The sequence below is a fragment of the Pristiophorus japonicus genome, chromosome 12 (assembly GCF_044704955.1).
Source record: "Pristiophorus japonicus isolate sPriJap1 chromosome 12, sPriJap1.hap1, whole genome shotgun sequence".
NCBI lineage: Eukaryota > Metazoa > Chordata > Chondrichthyes > Pristiophoridae > Pristiophorus > Pristiophorus japonicus.
Window position 1 is genome coordinate 188,710,072 of NC_091988.1, and position 18,949 is coordinate 188,729,020.

Sequence of the window (18,949 nt, forward strand, 5' to 3'; positions counted from 1 at the left end):
GGGGGGGGGGGGAAGAGAGCGGGGGGGGGGAAGAGAGCGGGGGGGGGAAGAGAGCGGGGGGGGGGAAGAGAGCGGGGGGGGGGAGAGAGCGGGGGGGGGGAAGAGAGCGGGGGGGGGGAAGAGAGCGGGGGGAGAGGGGGGGGGGGAAGAGAGCGGGGGGGGGGAAGAGAGCGGGGGGGGGAAGAGCGGGGGGGGGGGAAGAGAGCGGGGGGGGGAAGAGAGCGGGGGGGGGGGAAGAGAGCGGGGGGGGGGGAGAGAGCGGGGGGGGGAGAGAGCGGGGGGGGGGGAGAGAGCGGGGGGGGGAAGAGAGCGGGGGGGGGGAAGAGAGCGGGGGGGGAAAGAGAGCGGGGGGGGGAAGAGAGCGGGGGGGGGGGAAGAGAGCGGGGGGGGGGGAAGAGAGCGGGGGGGGGGGAAGAGAGCGGGGGGGGGGAAAGAGAGCGGGGGGGGGAAAGAGAGCGGGGGGGGGGAAAGAGAGCGGGGGGGGGGAAAGAGAGCGGGGGGGGGAAAGAGAGCGGGGGGGGGGAAAGAGAGCGGGGGGGGGGAAAGAGAGCGGGGGGGGGGGAAGAGAGCGGGGGGGGGGAAGAGAGCGGGGGGGGGGAAGAGAGCGGGGGGGGGGGAAGAGAGCGGGGGGGGGGGAAGAGAGCGGGGGGGGGGGAAGAGAGCGGGGGGGGGGGAAGAGAGCGGGGGGGGGGGGAAGAGAGCGGGGGGGGGGAAGAGAGCGGGGGGGGGGGGAAGAGAGCGGGGGGGGGGGAAGAGAGCGGGGGGGGGGGAAAGAGCGGGGGGGGAAGAGAGCGGGGGGGGGGGAAGAGAGCGGGGGGGGGGAAGAGAGCGGGGGGGGGAAGAGAGCGGGGGGGGAAGAGAGCGGGGGGGGGGGAAGAGAGCGGGGGGGGGGAAGAGAGCGGGGGGGGGAAGAGAGCGGGGGGGGGAAGAGAGCGGGGGGGGGAAGAGAGCGGGGGGGGGTAAGAGAGCGGGGGGGGGGGGAAGAGAGCGGGGGGGGGGGGGAAGAGAGCGGGGGGGGGGGGGAAGAGAGCGGGGGGGGGAAGAGAGCGGGGGGGAAGAGAGCGGGGGGGGAAGAGAGCGGGGGGGGAAGAGAGCGGGGGGGGAAGAGAGCGGGGGGGGAAGAGAGCGGGGGGGGGAAGAGAGCGGGGGGGGGAAGAGAGCGGGGGGGGGGAAGAGAGCGGGGGGGGAAGAGAGCGGGGGGGGGGGAAGAGAGCGGGGGGGGGAAGAGAGCGGGGGGGGGGGAAGAGAGCGGGGGGGGGGAAGAGAGCGGGGGGGGGGAAGAGAGCGGGGGGGGGGGAAGAGAGCGGGGGGGGGGGAAGAGAGCGGGGGGGGGGGAAGAGAGCGGGGGGGGAAGAGAGCGGGGGGGGGGAAGAGAGCGGGGGGGGGAAGAGAGCGGGGGGGGGAGAAGAGAGAGGGGGGGGAGAAGAGAGCGGGGGGGGAGAAGAGAGCGGGGGGGGAAGAGAGAGGGGGGGGAAGAGAGAGGGGGGGAGAAGAGAGAGGGGGGGAAGAGAGAGGGGGGGAAGAGAGAGGGGGGGAAGAGAGAGGGGGGGAAGAGAGAGGGGGGGAAGAGAGAGGGGGGGAAGAGAGAGGGGGGGGAAGAGAGAGGGGGGGGAAGAGAGAGGGGGGGGAAGAGAGAGGGGGGGAAGAGAGAGGGGGGGAAGAGAGAGGGGGGGGAAGAGAGAGGGGGGGAAGAGAGAGGGGGGGAAGAGAGAGGGGGGAAGAGAGAGGGGGGAAGAGAGAGGGGGGAAGAGAGAGGGGGGAAGAGAGAGGGGGGAAGAGAGAGGGGGGGAAGAGAGAGGGGGGGAAGAGAGGGGGGGGGAAGAGAGGGGGTGGGGAAGAGAGAGCGGGGGGAAGAGAGAGGGGGGGGAAGAGAGAGGGGGGGGAAGAGAGAGGGGGGGGGAAAGAGAGAGGGGAGGGAAGAGAGAGGGGAGGGAAGAGAGGGGGGGGGTCGAGTCGGGGAACAGGAGCGCGGGTCGGGTCGGGTCAGTCGTGGGGGGGAGCGGGTGTCATGTCTCGGATCGGGTCAGGGCGGGGGGGGAGCGGGTGTCGGGTCTCGAGTTGGGGCGGGGCGGGGGGGGGGAGCGGGTCTCGGGTCGGGTCGGGGGGGAGCGTGTGTCGGGTATGGTCGGGGGCGGGGTGCAGGAGCTGGCCGTGGGAGGAGTCGCAGTGAGGCCATTCAGCCAGGGCTAGGGGCTGCGTGCTTCGGGCCCCTCCCACACAGTTCGGCGCCTTAAGCTACTGCACTTGCGTGCCCACTGTAGCTCTGCCCCCCCACAGCTCGTGCTGACTGCGCCGAGGGCCAGAGGACCTACAGGTAGGTGGAGAATACCGAGGATTTTTTTTAGGCTCTGTTTTAGGCGCGAAAAACGGGCTCCCAGCTCGGAGGGGCGCCCGTTTTTTTTCTTGTGGAAACTTGGGCCCTAAATGTCTGCCATTGCCCATCCACTGTCAACCCCTTAAGTATCATTCGCCAATCTATCCTAGCCAATTCACGCCTCATATCTTCAAACTTACCCTTCTTTAAGTTCTGGACCATGGTCTCTGAATTAACTGTTTCATTGTCCATCCTAATGTAGAATTCCACCATATTATGGTCACTCTGCCCCAAGGGGCCTCGCACGAGATTACTAATTAATCCTCTCTCATTACACAACACCCAGTCTAAGGTGGTCTCCCCCCTAGTTGGTTCCTCGACATATTGGTCTAAAAAACCATCCCTTATGCACTCCAGGAAATCCTCCTCCACCGTATTGCTTCCAGTTTGGTTAGCCCAATCTATATGTATATTAAAGTCACCCATGATAACTGCTGCACCTTTATTGAATGCACCCCTAATTTCCTGTTTGATGCCCTCCCCAACATCACTACTACTGTTTGGAGGTCTGTACACAACTCCCACTAACGTTTTTTGCCCTTTGGTGTTCTGCAGCTCTACCCATATAGATTCCACATCATCCAAGCTAATGTCCTTCCTAACTATTGCATTAATCTCCTCTTTAACCAGCAATGCTACCCCACCTCCTTTTCCTTTTATTCTATCCTTCCTGAATGTTGAATACCCTTGGATGTTGAGTTCCCAGCCCTGATCATCCTGGAGCCACGTCTCCGTAATCCCAATCACATCATATCCGTTAACATCTATTTGCACAGTTAATTCATCCACCTTATTACGGATACTCCTTGCATTAAGACACAAAGCCTTCAGGCTTGTTTTTTTTAACACCCTTTGTCCTTTTAGAATTATGATGTAGTGTGGCCCTTTTTTTTCTTGCCTTTGTTTACTCGGCCTTCCACTATTGCTTTTTACCTTTCTACCATCTGTTTCTGACTCCATATTACTTCGCCCTATCTCGCTGCATAGGTTCCCATTCCCCTGCCATATTAGTTTAAACACTTCCGAACTGCATTAGCAAATGTTACCCCTAGGACATCAGTTCCAGTCCTGCCCAAGTGCAGACCGTCCCTTTTGTACAGGTCCCACTTCCCCCAGAACTGGTTCCAATGTCCCAGGAATTTGAATCCCACCCTCTTGCACCACTGCTCAAGCCACGTATTTATTCTAACTATCCTGCTCCCTCTACTCTGATTAGCACGTGGCACTGGTAGCAATCCAGAGATTACTATCTTTGAGGTCCTACTTTTTAATTTAACTCCTAGCTCCCTAAATTCAGCTTGTAGGACCTCTTCCCGCTTCTTACCTATATCGTTGGTACCTACATGTACCACGACAACTGGCTGTTCACCCTCCCTCTCCAGAATGCTCTGCAGCCGCTCCGAGACATCCTTGACCCTTGCACCAGGGAGGCAACATACCATCCTGGAGTCTCGGTTGCAGCCGCAGAAACTCGTATCTATTCCCCTTACAATAGAGTCCCCTATCACTATAGCTCTCCCACTCTTTTTCCCACCTTTCTGCGCAGCAGAGCCAGCTATGATGCCATGAACTTGGCTGCTGCTGCCCTCCCCTAATGAGTCATCCTCCTCAACAGTACCCAAAGCGGTGTATCTGTTTTGCAGGGGGATGACCGCAGGGGACCCCTGCACTACCTTCCTTGCACTGCTCTTCCTGCTGGTCTTCCATTCCCTAGCTGGCTGTGAACCCTTCACCTGCAGTAAGACCAACTCGCTACACGTGCTACTCATGTCATTCTCAGCATCGTGGATGCTCCAGAGTAAATCCACCCTCGGCTCCAACTCCGCAACGCGGTCTGTCAGGAGCTGGAGGCGAATACACTTCCCGCACACATAGTCGTCAGGGACACCGGAAGTGTCCCTGAGTTCCCACATGGTACAGGAGGAGCATATCACATGACCGAGCTCTCCTGTCATGACTTAACCCTTAGATTAACTTAAATTGGCAACAACAATGCTAAAGTTTACTCACTGTTATAGAAGAGAAAAAAGAAAAGCTATTTACCAATCAACAGCCAATCACTTACCCCCTTGGCTGTGATGTCACCTTTCTGTTTCTTTCTACTTCTTTTTTGCCCTCTCCCTGTAGCTGCACAGGCATGCCTCTCGCCGACCCCGGACTCATGTCTCTCCACGCACCTCCCGACGCCTCTCGCGGCCTTTTGTAGGCCTCTCGCCGACCCCGGACTCACGTCTCTCCACCTGTTGATGTGTCCTTTGTGTTTAATGCTTCCCACCTGCCGTCTCTGGCTGTGCCTGCACTAAACTTAACTCTAGGTAAGGTTTTTCAGAACTTACAAAAGTGGACACTTACTTCTTAGTTAGTTTGTAGCAAGTTTTCACTGCCGAAACTGACAAAACAGGCCTGAGTGGCTGGACACACCCTCTTTTGAAAAAAAAGTACCTTACCTAAAGCCAACCTAAACTAACTCTCTAGAACTGGAGCAAACTAATATCCGAGAATTGCAATTTCTAACATACTCCAAACTAAACTACTTGCTCCAAAAAACTAGGAGCAACTCCACCCGAAACCTGGGCCTATGGTCACCAGTACTGGTGCTAGCTTTTTAAATTCCAGATTTATTTAATTAACTGAGTTTAAATTCCCCAGCTGCCTTGAACTCACGTCTCCAGATCTCTGGATTGCGAGTCCAGTTACATTAACCACTATGCTACCGTACCCATAATCTTTAACTTCTTCCAATTCTGATGAAAGGGCATCGACCTGAAAGCACAGATGCTGCTTGCTTGTGCGCGTGTTGCAAAATCCGTCTCAAACAAATACTGTGCCAAAAGGTTTAGCTTCTCATCCTTAAAATAACTCCAGTTTAGCATTCCCATCTACGTGATCTCAATCTCTCCCAGAAGAAAATTGTTATAAATGTAATTCTATACTTGAGCAGCAGAAAGCAGCGAGGCACATAGAAAATGAAAACTGCATGCTGGTTTTCTTCAATCAAAATGTCTCGCTTTGTCATTAAATAGGAAGAAAGAAAGACTTGCATTTATATAGCGCCTTTCACGACCACCAGATATCCCAAAGAGCTGTATAGCCAATGATGTATTTTTGGAGTGTAGTCACTGTTGTAATGTGGCAAATTGGCTGCGCGTTTCTCACATTACAACAGCACTGTGATATTGACCACAATCTGTTTTTGTTATATTGATTGAGGGATAAAGATTGGCCAGGACAACAGGGATAACTCCCCTGCTCTTCTTCAAATAATGTCATGGGATCTTTTACATCCACCAGAGAAAGCAGACGGGGCCTCAGTTTAACATCTCATCCGAAAGGCAGCACCTCTGACAGTGCAGCGCTCTCTTAATACTCCACTTAAGAGTCAGCTGAGATTTTTGTACCCAAGTTCCTGGAGTGGGGCTTGAACCAACAACCTTCCGACTCCAAGGCGAGTGTGCTACCCACTGAACCATGGCTGACACGGGAGCAGACAATAATCTTCTCCCCACTCACTCCCTTTGTGCTGAATTGTGAACAGTTTTGCAGGTTGATACATGCCCACTGGGAACTGTGTCGAAACTAATTTAAAACACTGAACTTACAAAAACAAGGAAGTGATGCTAAACCTTTATAAATCACTGGTTAGGCCTCAGCTGGAGTATTGTGTACCATTCTGGGCACCATACTTTGTAAAAGATGCTGAGGTCTTGGAGAGAAGATTTACCAGAACGGTACCAGGGTTGAGGGACTTGAGTTATGTGGAGAGACTTTTGATAAGAGTGTTTTCACTTGTGGGGAAGAGCAAAACTAGAGGCCATCAATACAAGATAGTCACCAAGTAATCGAATAGGGAATTCAGAAGAAACCTCCTTATCCAAAAAGTGGTGAGAATGTGGAACTCGCTACCACAGGGAGTGGTTGAAGCGAATAATATAGATGTATTTAAGGGGAGGCTAGACAAGTATGTGGCCCGCCCAACGGAGCTGGTCGAGCGTGGTCAATGCTTCGATGCTGGGGTTGTGGGCCTGATCGAGAACACGGACGTTGATGTGTCTACCTTCCCAGTGGATTTGCAGGATCTTGCGGAGGCAGCGTTGGTGGTATTTCTCTAGAGCTTTGAGGTGTCTACTGTATACGGTCCATGTCTCTGAGCCATACAGGAGGGTGGGTATCAATACAGCCCTGTGGACCATAAGCTTGGTGCCAGATTTGAGGTCCTGGTTTTCGAACACTCTCTTCCTCAGGCGACCGAAGGTCTGCATGCCTGACATGAGACTCCCAAAGCATGCATTCTACTTGGAACTCTTACATGGCAAGCGAGCCCCAGGTGGGCAGAGGAAATGTTTCAAGGACACCCTCAAAGCCTCCTTCATAAAGTGCAACATCCCCACTGACAGCTGGGAGTCCCTGGCCCAAGACCGTCCTAAGTGGAGGAAGAGCATCCGGGAGGGCGCTGAGCACCTCGAGTCTCATCGCCGAGAGCATGCAGAAAACAAGCGCAGGCAGCGGAAGGAGTGTGCGGCAAACCAGACTCCCCACCCACCCTTTCCTTCAACCACTGTCTGTCCCACCTGTGACAGAGACTGTAATTCCCGTATTGGACTGTACAGTCACCCGAGAACTCACTTTGAGTGGAAGCAAGTCTTCCTCGATTTCGAGGGACTGCCTATGATGATGAGAGAAGTATATGAAGGAGAAGGGGAATAGATGGTTCTGCTGATAAGAGTTTGATGAGGAACGACGGGAGGAGGCTCGAGTGGAGCTTAAACGCCGGCATGAACTGGTTGGGCCGAATGGCCTGTTTCTGTGCCGTATATCCTACGCAAGACTGGAGAAGCAGGGATCAAGGGGTATGGAGAGAAAGCAGGAGTGGGGTACTGAAGTTGCGTGATCAGCCATGGTCATATTGAATGGTGTTGCAGGCTCGAAGGGCCTACTCCTGCACCTATTTTTTATCTTTCTGTATTCTCCTTAGAGTAGAGAAGGTTAAGGGAAGGTTTAATAGAGGCGTTCAAAATGATGAAGGGTTTTGATAGAGTAAATCAGGAGAATCTGTTTCCACTGATGGATGGGCCGATAACCAGATGACACATGAGGAAACACCGCACAGGACGAGGTCATTCAGCCCATAGTGCACGTGCCAGCTCTTTGAAAGTACGTTAATGTGTCTTCATTTGAGAAATATTTGGACCACCCTCTCAAAAACCCGATGGGTGATAATTCTACTCCAGTCACACGGGGATTATTTCATCTTCGGAGGAGGAAGAGGAAACAAAACTACAAGTAGATTGCGCTTCCCTTATTCTGCCGAGCCGACTCCCCTCCCCCGAGCCAGCGCTCCTCATTCCCCAAGGCTCAACAATGCTTCAGTGCTGTGAGGGTGCGGGGATTCATTCTACTACTACCCATCGACTACCCCTCTTCCTCTTCACGGGCAACATCTCCAAAAGCCTCGTTGAAAATTGGAGCTATTTATATCTGCAACATGCCGGGAAACGATTGCCCACAATTCCATAATGAGTAATCAGGGAGGATAAGGGATGAGCACAAATCGGATTGGAGCAGTAATCCCGACGAGTACAGTGAGTAAATAGCTTTTACTCACACTACTGAAGTGATGAGCCAGCACAATGTCATCCAGGTTGGTTGTCCATCCAGAAAGCTGAAAGAGAATAAGAGGCCGGTTAGTCTCGCAAGAAAAAAAATGCACCATCAACAACAACCAGGAGTCACCACCACCATCACCAGGAGCCACCACCACCATCACCAGCTACCAAACATTCATTCCCGATAGTTTTTGGGCCCAATCTCCTTTCCTGAAGTCGCCACCTCGTGTTGAGTAATAGTTCTCTGATACCTCACTGAACAGCACTTCTTCATCTGTGAGTATGCACAGCGATTGACGGCAGACTATTCAACTAAAAAGCACATCTTAACCAAGCCTAAACCCTGTTTTCGCCTCACTGAATCATAGAATCAGAATGGTTACAACACGGAATAAGCCATTCGGCCCGTCGAGCCCGTGCCGGCACTCTGCAAGAGCCCTTCAGCCAGTCCCACTCCCCTGCCTTTTCCCCGTAGCCCTACAAATGTTTTTCCTTCAGGTACTTATCCAACTCCCTTTTGAAAGCCGTGATTGAGTCTGCCTCCACCACCCTTTCACTGTTGAATTAACACAAACGAGTTGCAGCTCCCTCAGAGGGTTTATCTAGTAACTCAGCCATAAAGATCAGGAAACTCCCAAGTTTAATCCCCCCGCCCAGAGCTAGCTGATCTCAGACCGAGCAATGGTAAGGAAGCTACAACTGGCCCTTGTGCCTTATGTGAGGTGAGGGGGGCGCATGTGAGCCAGGGTTCCTTATCCCAATCGCTCTCCAGTGACCCTTGCTAGAATAGCACAGTTGTGGACCCCGTGCAACGACAGCAACAGGCCCATTTGTGACGCCCTTATAGAGGAGAATCATAGAACGATACAGCACAGAAGGCGGCCATTGGTCCACCGTGCAAGTGCTGACTCTTTGGTAGAGCTGTCCAATTAGTCCCACTCTCCTGCTCTTTCCCCGTAGCCCTGTAAATGTTATCCTTTCACGTACTCGGGGCTGACACACCCGCCCCCGTGATGCAATCAGAAAACCTCTTCCCACCCCACGCTGGATTGGGCCGTGCGTCTCAGCCCTTGGAGATTAGCCGCCACCCCGACAAACTGCATGGTTAAACAACATGCCAATACTCATTGCTAGGGCTCACCAATGAATAATGATCCTTAATGCAAGTTACTGGAAAGCAATTGTTGTCAGGGGGATCATACCCCAGCAAAGAGTTAGATTGTGAATTTCCTTCAGGACAGTTGGGGGGAAATTGGCAAGTCATTTCTTTATGGAACGAATCATTTGAAGGTACAGTCCCACATACCTTTGATGCAGCCCAGTCCATCCAGCCTTTAGCACACGGGTCAATGTTGATAAGGACAAGTCCCTCAACGAGATTTTGGTGAGTTAGCTGCACAAAACAAAAACAGGCAGAAGTTAGAGATCAGCATCAACTCAAGATACAATCTGACACGCTGCACTGTATTTTAGGTATAAAAACAGGGAATGCTGAAAATACTCAGCGGGTCAGGCAGCATCTGTGGAGAGAGAAACAGAGTTAATGTTTCAGGTCGATGACCTTTCGCAGCAGAACGTCACAACTTTATTTCAGATTCCAGCATCTGCGGTATTTCGCTACTGTATTTTAGGTATCAGCTGCTCAGCTGGTAGCACTCGAGGCTTTGGGAATCAGAAGGCTGTGGGTTCGTATTTTTTATTTTATAACTGCTATACATCAAAGCACAGTACTACAAGAGACCAATGTTCAAGACCTTCTCATAACCAGCATCTGAGGTGCCTCTAAATTGTTGGTCTTGGCAGTACATGTATAAACAGAAGTGTCCCGAGTCCATTTGCCATATAAGATTCAACAACGCCTGATCAGTACTGCATCTTCAGCACTAGTTCACCTGGACCTCTTCCTCATCTTTCGTCTTTTACACTTCAGCCTGCACAGACGTTCAAGCCCCACTCCAAAATCTACTTGTTCAACTAGCCCGTGGGTGGGAGATTCGGCACTGGTGTTTTAGCCGCGTCTCTGACTGCCCTCCTGACCAGTGAGGCTCCATGCTGCTGAGCATAGCGTTATGTCTGTGAATGGGCTGCAAGCAGAGGGGAGAGAATGATTGGCCCCACCTGCCCATTCAACAACAATTGTCTTTAAATCGTGCCGTTAATGTAATAAAACCTTCCCAAGGCGATTCACAGGCGCGTAATCAGGTAAACTCGAACACCAAGCCACGTAAGGAGTTATTGGGACAGGTGACCGAAAGCTTGGTCACAGAGGCAGATTTTAAGGAGGGTCTTAAAGGAGGGAGAGAGGTGGAAAGGCGGAGAGGTGGGAGGGAATTTCAGAGTTTAGGGCTGAGACAGCTGAAGCCATGACTGTAGATAATCTTGTGGCATTATTCGAAGGTGGACAGTGAGTTCACCCAGCGATGGAATCTTCCCGGTGTATAACTCATCGCCCTATCATTTAGCCACTGAATCACCAGGGAAGAATGTTAAGGCAAACCTCTCATTTGGACCAAACGGATTGCAGGCAATAAGGGATATACAAAAACTATTGAGTTGAAAGGTTAATGAAGAGAATACTAGAAAACACTGTGGGCAGTCAGTATAAAAGACGATGACGGACTTGAGACGCTTCAGAAACTCACTTCGAAGAGCCACCTACTGGCCAAAGCCTGAAATTACATAGTTACAGCCAACTGTTTACATACAGGATTCCCATTGTAAATGTTTAAATGGGAATTATCAATGTTAAATGTTGACATAAGTGTGTGATGAAAAACTGTGCTAGTTGGACAGGATTATTAATTCATTCACAGGATGTGGATGTCACCGGCAAGGCCAGCATTTATTGCCCATCCCTAATTGCCCTCAAGGTGGTGGTGGTGTGCTGCCTTCCTGAATACAACTGAGTGGCTTGCTAGGCCATTTCTGAAGGCAGTTAAGAGTCAACCACATTTCTGTGGGTCCGGAGTCACATATAGGCCAAACTGGGTAAGGACGGCAGATTCCTTAAAGCACATTAGCGAACCAGATGGGTTTTTACGACAATCCGTTAGTTTCATGGTCACCATTACGGATACTAGCTTTTTAATTCCAGAGTGATCTGAATTTAAATTCCCCAGCTGCCATGGTGGGATTTGAACTCACGTCTCCGGATCATTAGTCCAGACTTCTGGACTACTAGTCCAGTAAATGTACGTGATAATAGTTTATATTAATATAGTTGGATACTCACTGCAAATTTGGTAAGGATGTAGGCTCCAGCTCCAACTCCGATTCCAATCACATTCTGTATGCTGCAAAGCAATCAATCAGATAACAATCAGTATGCAAGCCGCTAACAGACAAATGAAGAGCGAGATTGTGTAGGTCGTGGGGGGGGGGGAGGATGCGGCCGGGGTTCAATTCGAGCCCGCTCGTGCACTCTACTCACTTTAGGTGGGTTAAAACCGAAGACAGCATCTCAGCCAGCTCATCCATGTTTGGGTACTGGTATCTGCAAAGCCACAAAGGAGGAAACCGCCAGTCAGGAATGTTCGGTGGCCAGTCACAACACCCAGCAAATCTCTACACAAACGCTGCCCAAGTATTACAGGTTTCCGCAACAAGCCCAAAGGCAGCAAATGTGTCATTTTCTGGGCCCACTTTAGCCAATCCACTTGCCCTATCCATTAGGAGGGGGTGGGGGGGGGGGCGCTGTGATTGGGTCAGGGTCAATACCCCGTTACGCCGCGCGGCTGTCTCGAGGTCCCGAGTGGGTCTCTTGTGGTCTTCACGATGCAAAGAAACGCGTGTGTGCGGAAGTTTGAATGGGCTGCATACACAAATGAAACAGAGAGGGAATGTTGGTCATGGTGTTAAGTTGCATCGAGACAGTCTAGGGCAGGCTTTCCCCACAATTATAATCTCATCTCTTTCTTCAAGAATTGAAATGTTAACCTCCCATCTGTGGCTCGGTACAGCTAATGGTTGCATATGTAAAAAAATTTTATTGAAATTATTTGCACCGTTAAAATGTCAAACAAAGACATTTTCCTGCCCAATACAAATGCAATTAATCTGACATAAGAACATAAAAAATAGGAACAGGAGTCGGCCATACGGCCCCTCGAGCCTTATCATTCAAGAAACCATCTATTTCAGTCTTAAATTTATTCAATGTCCCAGCTTCCACAGCTCTCTGAGGCAGCGAATTCCACAGATTTACAACCCTCGGAGGGAAGAAATTTCTCCTCATCTGTTTTAAATGGGCGGCCCCTTATTCTAAGATCATGCCCTCTAATTCTAGTCTCCCCCATCAGTGGAAATATCCTCTCTGCATCCACCTTGTCAAGCCCCCTCATAATCTTATACGTTTCGATAAGATCACCACTCATTCTTCTGATGTCGCGCCTGTATTTGTCTGCGTGTGACTGGGTCTTTAGTCTTTGTTGGGAAACACGACACATTTCACCACACTTTTTAAATTCGACATCCATTGTGAAGTCTTGTGGTGTGATTTTTATCCTCTGTGCTGCTGCTTGGGAACAAAAATAAAATACAGTAGGTATATCCGTGATCCTGTGCTTCCAGACTGGGAGAATCAAGGCAACAGTGTCTAGTTCCGATCCATACTCCCTCAAGGGAGCACTAGGAACCAGAAACATTCCCTTATATTTCCTATTATTCCATTGGTTACCTAACAGTTTATATTCTACTGACAACACATTTTGGAAGGAATTTTCTTCCAACAGATCAGTGCCACCATCTGAGTTGCCCAGTTTTGCGGTCATAGAAACATAGAAAATAGGTGCAGGGGTAGGCCATTCGGCCCTTCGAGCCTGCACCGCCATTCAATAGATCATAAGAACATAAGAACATAAGAATTAGGAACAGGAGTAGGCCATCTAGCCCCTCGAGCCTGCTCCGCTATTCAATAAGATCATGGCTGATCTGGCCGTGGACTCAGCTCCACTTACCTGCCCGCTCCCCATAACCCTCAATTCCCTTATTGGTTAAAAATCTATCTATCTGTGATTTGTATACATTCAATGAGCTAGCCTCAACTGCTTCCTTGGGCAGAGAATTCCACAGATTCACAACCCTCTGGGAGAAGAAATTCCTTCTCAACTCAGTTTTAAATTGGCTCCCCCGTATTTTGAGGCTGTGCCCCCTAGTTCTAATCTCCCCGACCAGTGGAAACAACCTCTCTACCTCTATCTTGTCTATCCCTTTCATTATTTTAAATGTTTCTATCAGATCACCCCTCATCCTTCTGAACTCTAATGAGTAAAGACCCAGTCTACTCAATCTATCATCATAAGGTAACCTTCTCATGTCCGGAATCAGCCTAGTGAATCGTCTCTGTACCCCCTCCAAAGCTAGTATATCCTTCCTTAAGTAAGGTGACCAAAACTGCACGCAGTACTCCAGGTGCGGCCTCACCAATACCTATACAGTTGCAGCAGGATCTCCCTGCTTTTGTACTCCATCCCTCTCGCAATGAAGGTCAACATTCAATTCGTCTTCCTGATTACCTGCTGCACCTGCAAACTAACTTTTTGGGATTCATGCACAAGGACCCCCAGGTCCCTCTGCACCGCAGAATGTTGTAATTTTTCCCCATTCAAATAATATTCCCTTTTACTGTTTTTTTTTCCCAAGGTGGATGACCTCACATTTTCCGACATTGTATTCCATCTGCCAAACCTTAGCCCATTCGCTTAACCTATCTGAATCTCTTTGCAGCCTCTCTGTGTCCTCTACACAACCCGCTTTCCCACTAATCTTTGTGTCATCTGCAAATTTTGTTACACTACACTCTGTCCCCTCTTCCAGGTCATCTATGTATATTGTAAACAGTTATGGTCCCAGCACTGATCCCTGTGGCACACCACTAACCACCGATTTCCAACCCGAAAAGGACCCATTTATCCCGACTCTCTGCTTTCTGTTAGCCAGCCAATTCTCGATCCATGCTAATACATTTCCTCTGACTCCACTACCTTTATCTTCTGCAGTAACCTTTTGTGTGGCACCTTATCGAATGCATTTTGGAAATCTAAATACACCACATCCATCGGTACACCTCTATCCACCATGCTCGTTATATCCTCAAAGAATTTCAGTAAATTAGTTAAACATGATTTCCCCTTCATGAATCCATGTTACGTCTGCTTGATTGCACTATTCCTATCTAGATGTCCCGCTATTTCTTCCTTAATGATAACTTCAAGCATTTTCCACACTACAGATGATAAACTAACCGGCCTATAGTTACCTGCCGTTTGTCTGCCCCCTTTTTTAAACAGAGGCATTACATTAGCTGCTTTCCAATCCGCTGGTACCTCCCCAGAGTCCAGAGAATTTTGGTAGATTATAACGAATGCATCTGCTATAACTTCCGCCATCTCTTAATACCCTGGGATGCATTTCATCCGGACCAGCGGACTTGTCTACCATTAGCCTGTCCAGCACTACCCTCCTAGTGATAGTGATTATCTCAAGGTCCTCCCTTCCCACATTCCCATGACCAGCAATTTTTGGCATGGTTTTTGTGTCTTCCACTGTGAAGACCGAAGCAAAATAATTGTTTAAGATCTCAGCCATTTCCACATTTCCCATTATTAAATCCCCCTTCTCATCTTCTAACGGACCAACATTTACCTTAGTCACTCTTTTCCGTTTTATATATCGGTAAAAGCTTTTACTATCTGTTTTTATGTTTTGCGCAAGTTTACTTTCGTAATCTATCTTTCCTTTCTTTATTGCTTTCTTAGTCATTCTTTGCTGTCGTTTAAAATTTTCCCAATCTTCTAGTTTCCCACTAACCTTGGCCACCTTATACGCATTGGTTTTTAATTTGATACTCTCCTTTATTTCCTTGGTTATCCACGGCTGGTTATTCCTTCTCTTACCGCCCTTCTTTTTCACTGGAATATATTTTTGTTGAGCACTATGAAAGAGCTCCTTAAAAGTCCTCCACTGTTCCTCAATTGTGCCACCGTTTAGTCTGTGTTTCCAGTCTATTTTAGCCAACTCTGCCCTCATCCCACTGTAGTCCCCTTTGTTTAAGCACAGTACGCTCGTTTGAGACACTACTTCCTCACCCTCAATCTGTATTACAAATTCAACCATACTGTGATCACTCATTCCGAGAGGATCTTTTACTAGGAGATCGTTTATTATTCCTGTCTCATTACACAGGACCAGATCTAAGATAGCTTGCTCCCTTGTAGTTTCTGTAACATACTGTTCTAAGAAACAATCTCGGATGCATTCTATGAATTCCTCCTCAAGGCTACCCCGTGCAATTTGGTTTGACCAATCGATATGTAGGTTAAAATCCCCCTTGATTACTGCCGTTCCTTTTTCACATGCCTCCATTATTCCCTTGATTATTGCCCGCCCCACCGTGAAGTTATTATTTGGGGGCCTATAAACTACGCCCACCAGTGACTTTTTTCCCTTACTATCTCTAATCTCCACCCACAATGATTCAACATTTCGTTCATTAGAGCCAATATCGTCTTTCACAACTGCCCGAATTTATTAACAGAGCTACCCCACCTCTTTTCCCTTCTTGTCTAGCTTTCCAAATTGTCAGATACCCCTGTATGTTTAATTCCCAGTCTTGGCCCCCCTGCAACCACGTTTCTGTAATGGCCACCAAATCATACCCATTTGTAATGATTTGTGCTGTCAACTCATTTACTTTATTTCGAATGCTGCGTGCGTTTAGGTAGAGTATTTTAATACTAGTTTTTAAACCATGATTTTTAGTTTTGACCCCTCCTGCAGCCCTTTTATATTCATACATATTATCCCTTCCTGTCACCTTGTGGTTTACACTTACCCCAGTGCTACTCTGCTCTGTTGCCTCCTGCCTTTTGCATTCTTTCTTGGGGTCCTGTTTATCTGCGCTCTCACCCACTCTAACTAGCTCAGAGCCCTCTCCTGGGTTGCGAATACTCCTTGCATTGAGGCACCGAGCTTTCATGCTTGCCTTTTTATTACACTTTGACCCTTTAGAATTTTGCTGTACAGTGGTCCTTTTTGTTTTTTACCTTGGGTTTCTCTGCCCTCCACTTTTACTGATCTCCTTTCTGTCTTTTGCTTTTGTCTCCATTTTATTTCCCTCCGTCTCCCTGCATTGGTTCCCATCCCCCTGCCATATTAGTTTAACTTCTCCCCAACAGCAGTAGCAAACACTTCCCCTAGGACATTGGTTCCGGTCCTGCCCAGGTGCAGACCGTCCGGTTTGTACTGGTCCCACCTCCCCCAGAACCGGTTCCAATGCCCCAGGAATTTGAATCCCTCCCTGCTGCACCACTGCTCAAGCCACGTATTCATCTGAGCTATCCTGTGATTCCTACTCTGACTAGCTCGTGGCACTGGTAGCAATCCCGAGATTACTACTTTTGAGGTCCTACGTTTTAATTTAGCTCCTAGCTCCTTAAATTCGTTTCGTAGGACCTCATCCCTTTTTTTACCTATATCGTTGGTACCTATATCATGGCTGATCATTCCCTCAGTACCCCTTTCCTGCTTTCTCTCCATACCCCTTGATCCCCTTAGCCGTAAGGGCCATATCTAACTCCCTCTTGAATATATCCAATGAACTGGCATCAACAACTTTCTGCGGCAGGGAATTCCACAGGTTAACAACTCTCTGAGTGAAGAAGTTTCTCCTCATCTCAGTCCTAAATGGCCCACCCCTTATCCTAAGACTATGTCCCCTGGTTCTGGACTTCCCCAACATCGGGAACATTCTTCCCGCATCTAACCTGTCCAGTCCCGTCAGATCTTACACGTTTCTATGAATCCCCTCTCATCCTTCTAAACTCCAGTGAATAAAGGCCCAGTTGATCCAGTCTCTCCTCATATGACAGTCCAGCCATCCCTGGAACTAGTCTGGTGAACCTTCGCTGCACTCCCTCAATAGCAAGAAAGTCCTTCCTCAGATTAGGAGACCAAAACTGAACACAATATTCCAGGTGAGGCCTCACTAAGGCCCTGTACAACTGCAGTAAAACCTCCCTGCTCCTATACTCAAATCCCCTAACTATGAAGGCCAACATTCCCTCAGTACCCCTTTCCTGCTTTCTCTCCATACCCCTTGATCCCCTTAGCCGTAAGGGCCATATCTAACTCCCTCTTGAATATATCCAATGAACTGGCATCAACAACTTTCTGCGGCAGGGAATTCCACAGGTTAACAACTCTCTGAGTGAAGAAGTTTCTCCTCATCTCAGTCCTAAATGGCCCACCCCTTATCCTAAGACTATGTCCCCTGGTTCTGGACTTCCCCAACATCGGGAACATTCTTCCCGCATCTAACCTGTCCAGTCCCGTCAGATCTTACACGTTTCTATGAATCCCCTCTCATCCTTCTAAACTCCAGTGAATAAAGGCCCAGTTGATCCAGTCTCTCCTCATATGACAGTCCAGCCATCCCTGGAACTAGTCTGGTGAACCTTCGCTGCACTCCCTCAATAGCAAGAAAGTCCTTCCTCAGATTAGGAGACCAAAACTGAACACAATATTCCAGGTGAGGCCTCACTAAGGCCCTGTACAACTGCAGTAAAACCTCCCTGCTCCTATACTCAAATCCCCTAACTATGAAGGCCAACATTCCCTCAGTACCCCTTTCCTGCTTTCTCTCCATACCCCTTGATCCCCTTAGCCGTAAGGGCCATATCTAACTCCCTCTTGAATATATCCAATGAACTGGCATCAACAACTCTCTGCGGCAGGGAATTCCACAGGTTAACAACTCTCTGAGTGAAGAAGTTTCTCCTCATCTCAGTCCTAAATGGCCTACCCCTTATCCTAAGACTATGTCCCCTGGTTCTGGACTTCCCCAACTTCAGGAACATTCTTCCCGCATCTGCCTTCTGCCTTCTTTGGCACAGGGTTTCTAGATTTCTCACTGACTTGAGTCGCCTCGGCAATGATGCCACGACTCATTGTCTCGACATAAAACCAGGGCAGCTGAGCTGTACTGAGAGGGGAGCTGGGTGGGTGGGTCCCATGCCGTGTGCAGGCTGCCGTACCTCTTGGCTGGGAAGGCAAGGGGCAAATGGGGAAGGTTAAGGGCAAAATTCGGAGCGGAAACCATACCCGTTTGATCTCGGGGCAATTCCTGACCACCAGCTACAAGGGGCATTTGCAGTGGGCCATCGGGGGATAAAAACATTACATTAAAAAATGAGGAAGTATTTGTTCGGCAAGGGTATTAGGAGATGTGGAACTAAGGCGGCAAGATACAGATGAGCCATGATCTCATTGAATGGCGGAACAGGCTCGAGGGGCGGAATGGCCTCCTCCTGTTCCTCTGTACCCACGAAGCTTCTCCGAATAGTCCTGAAAGATAAAGTTTGCAACAACAACAAACAAAATACAACGTGCAAAAACGGCTCACCCTGTTGGGAATGGTGGAGCTGCTTCCTGGTGTCCAGGGGCATCCACATGACACACGGCAAAGTGGTGTGTGATTTCCTGCATGTCCTCATAGTTAAACAATGTGTTGAAGCAAGATTTGTCTGTGGGCAAATGACAAAACATTAACGGGAGAGGGGGGCGGAGGAAAGAAACACAGCAAGCAAGCAGCATTGCTCGCATTATTTTCTTCCTCTCTCTCTTACATCGAATGTACAACACAGAAACAGGCCATCCGGCCCAACTGGTCCATGCCGGTGTTAATGCTCCACACAAGCCTCCTCCCAACCCTACTTCATTTAACCCCACCAGCACAACTTTCTATTCTTTCCTCCCTCACGTGTTTACCTTCAACCCAGCGAGTGCATTCTGCTTCTGACAGCTCTCTACGTCGGCGAGTTGCACAATCCCATTAGTTTTGGATCTTATTTCCCTGGTCGCTTTGAGCTGTTCCGAGACCCCATTCACATAGATTTGAAAACAGAATGTACAATCCCAATGGATTGTCAGTCTATTCCCCAAGGGCCCCCGCCCCCAAATATGTGGAAAAAGAACA

General features: G+C 49.7%; 1 protein-coding gene across 2 annotated transcripts in view; it reads right to left on the reverse strand.

The window, feature by feature from the left end:
* LOC139277606 (protein NDRG3-like) overlaps positions 1-18,949 on the reverse strand; it is a 130,798-nt gene that overhangs the window by 38,575 nt on the left and 73,274 nt on the right. For both annotated transcript variants that reach the window (XM_070896294.1, XM_070896295.1), the window contains exons 6-10: positions 18,377-18,497; positions 11,408-11,470; positions 11,210-11,270; positions 9,284-9,370; positions 7,977-8,033 (exon numbers count right to left, since the gene is read on the reverse strand). In XM_070896294.1, the coding sequence (XP_070752395.1) occupies positions 7,977-8,033; positions 9,284-9,370; positions 11,210-11,270; positions 11,408-11,470; positions 18,377-18,497 (389 nt within the window). The remainder of the gene's footprint in view (positions 1-7,976; positions 8,034-9,283; positions 9,371-11,209; positions 11,271-11,407; positions 11,471-18,376; positions 18,498-18,949) is intronic.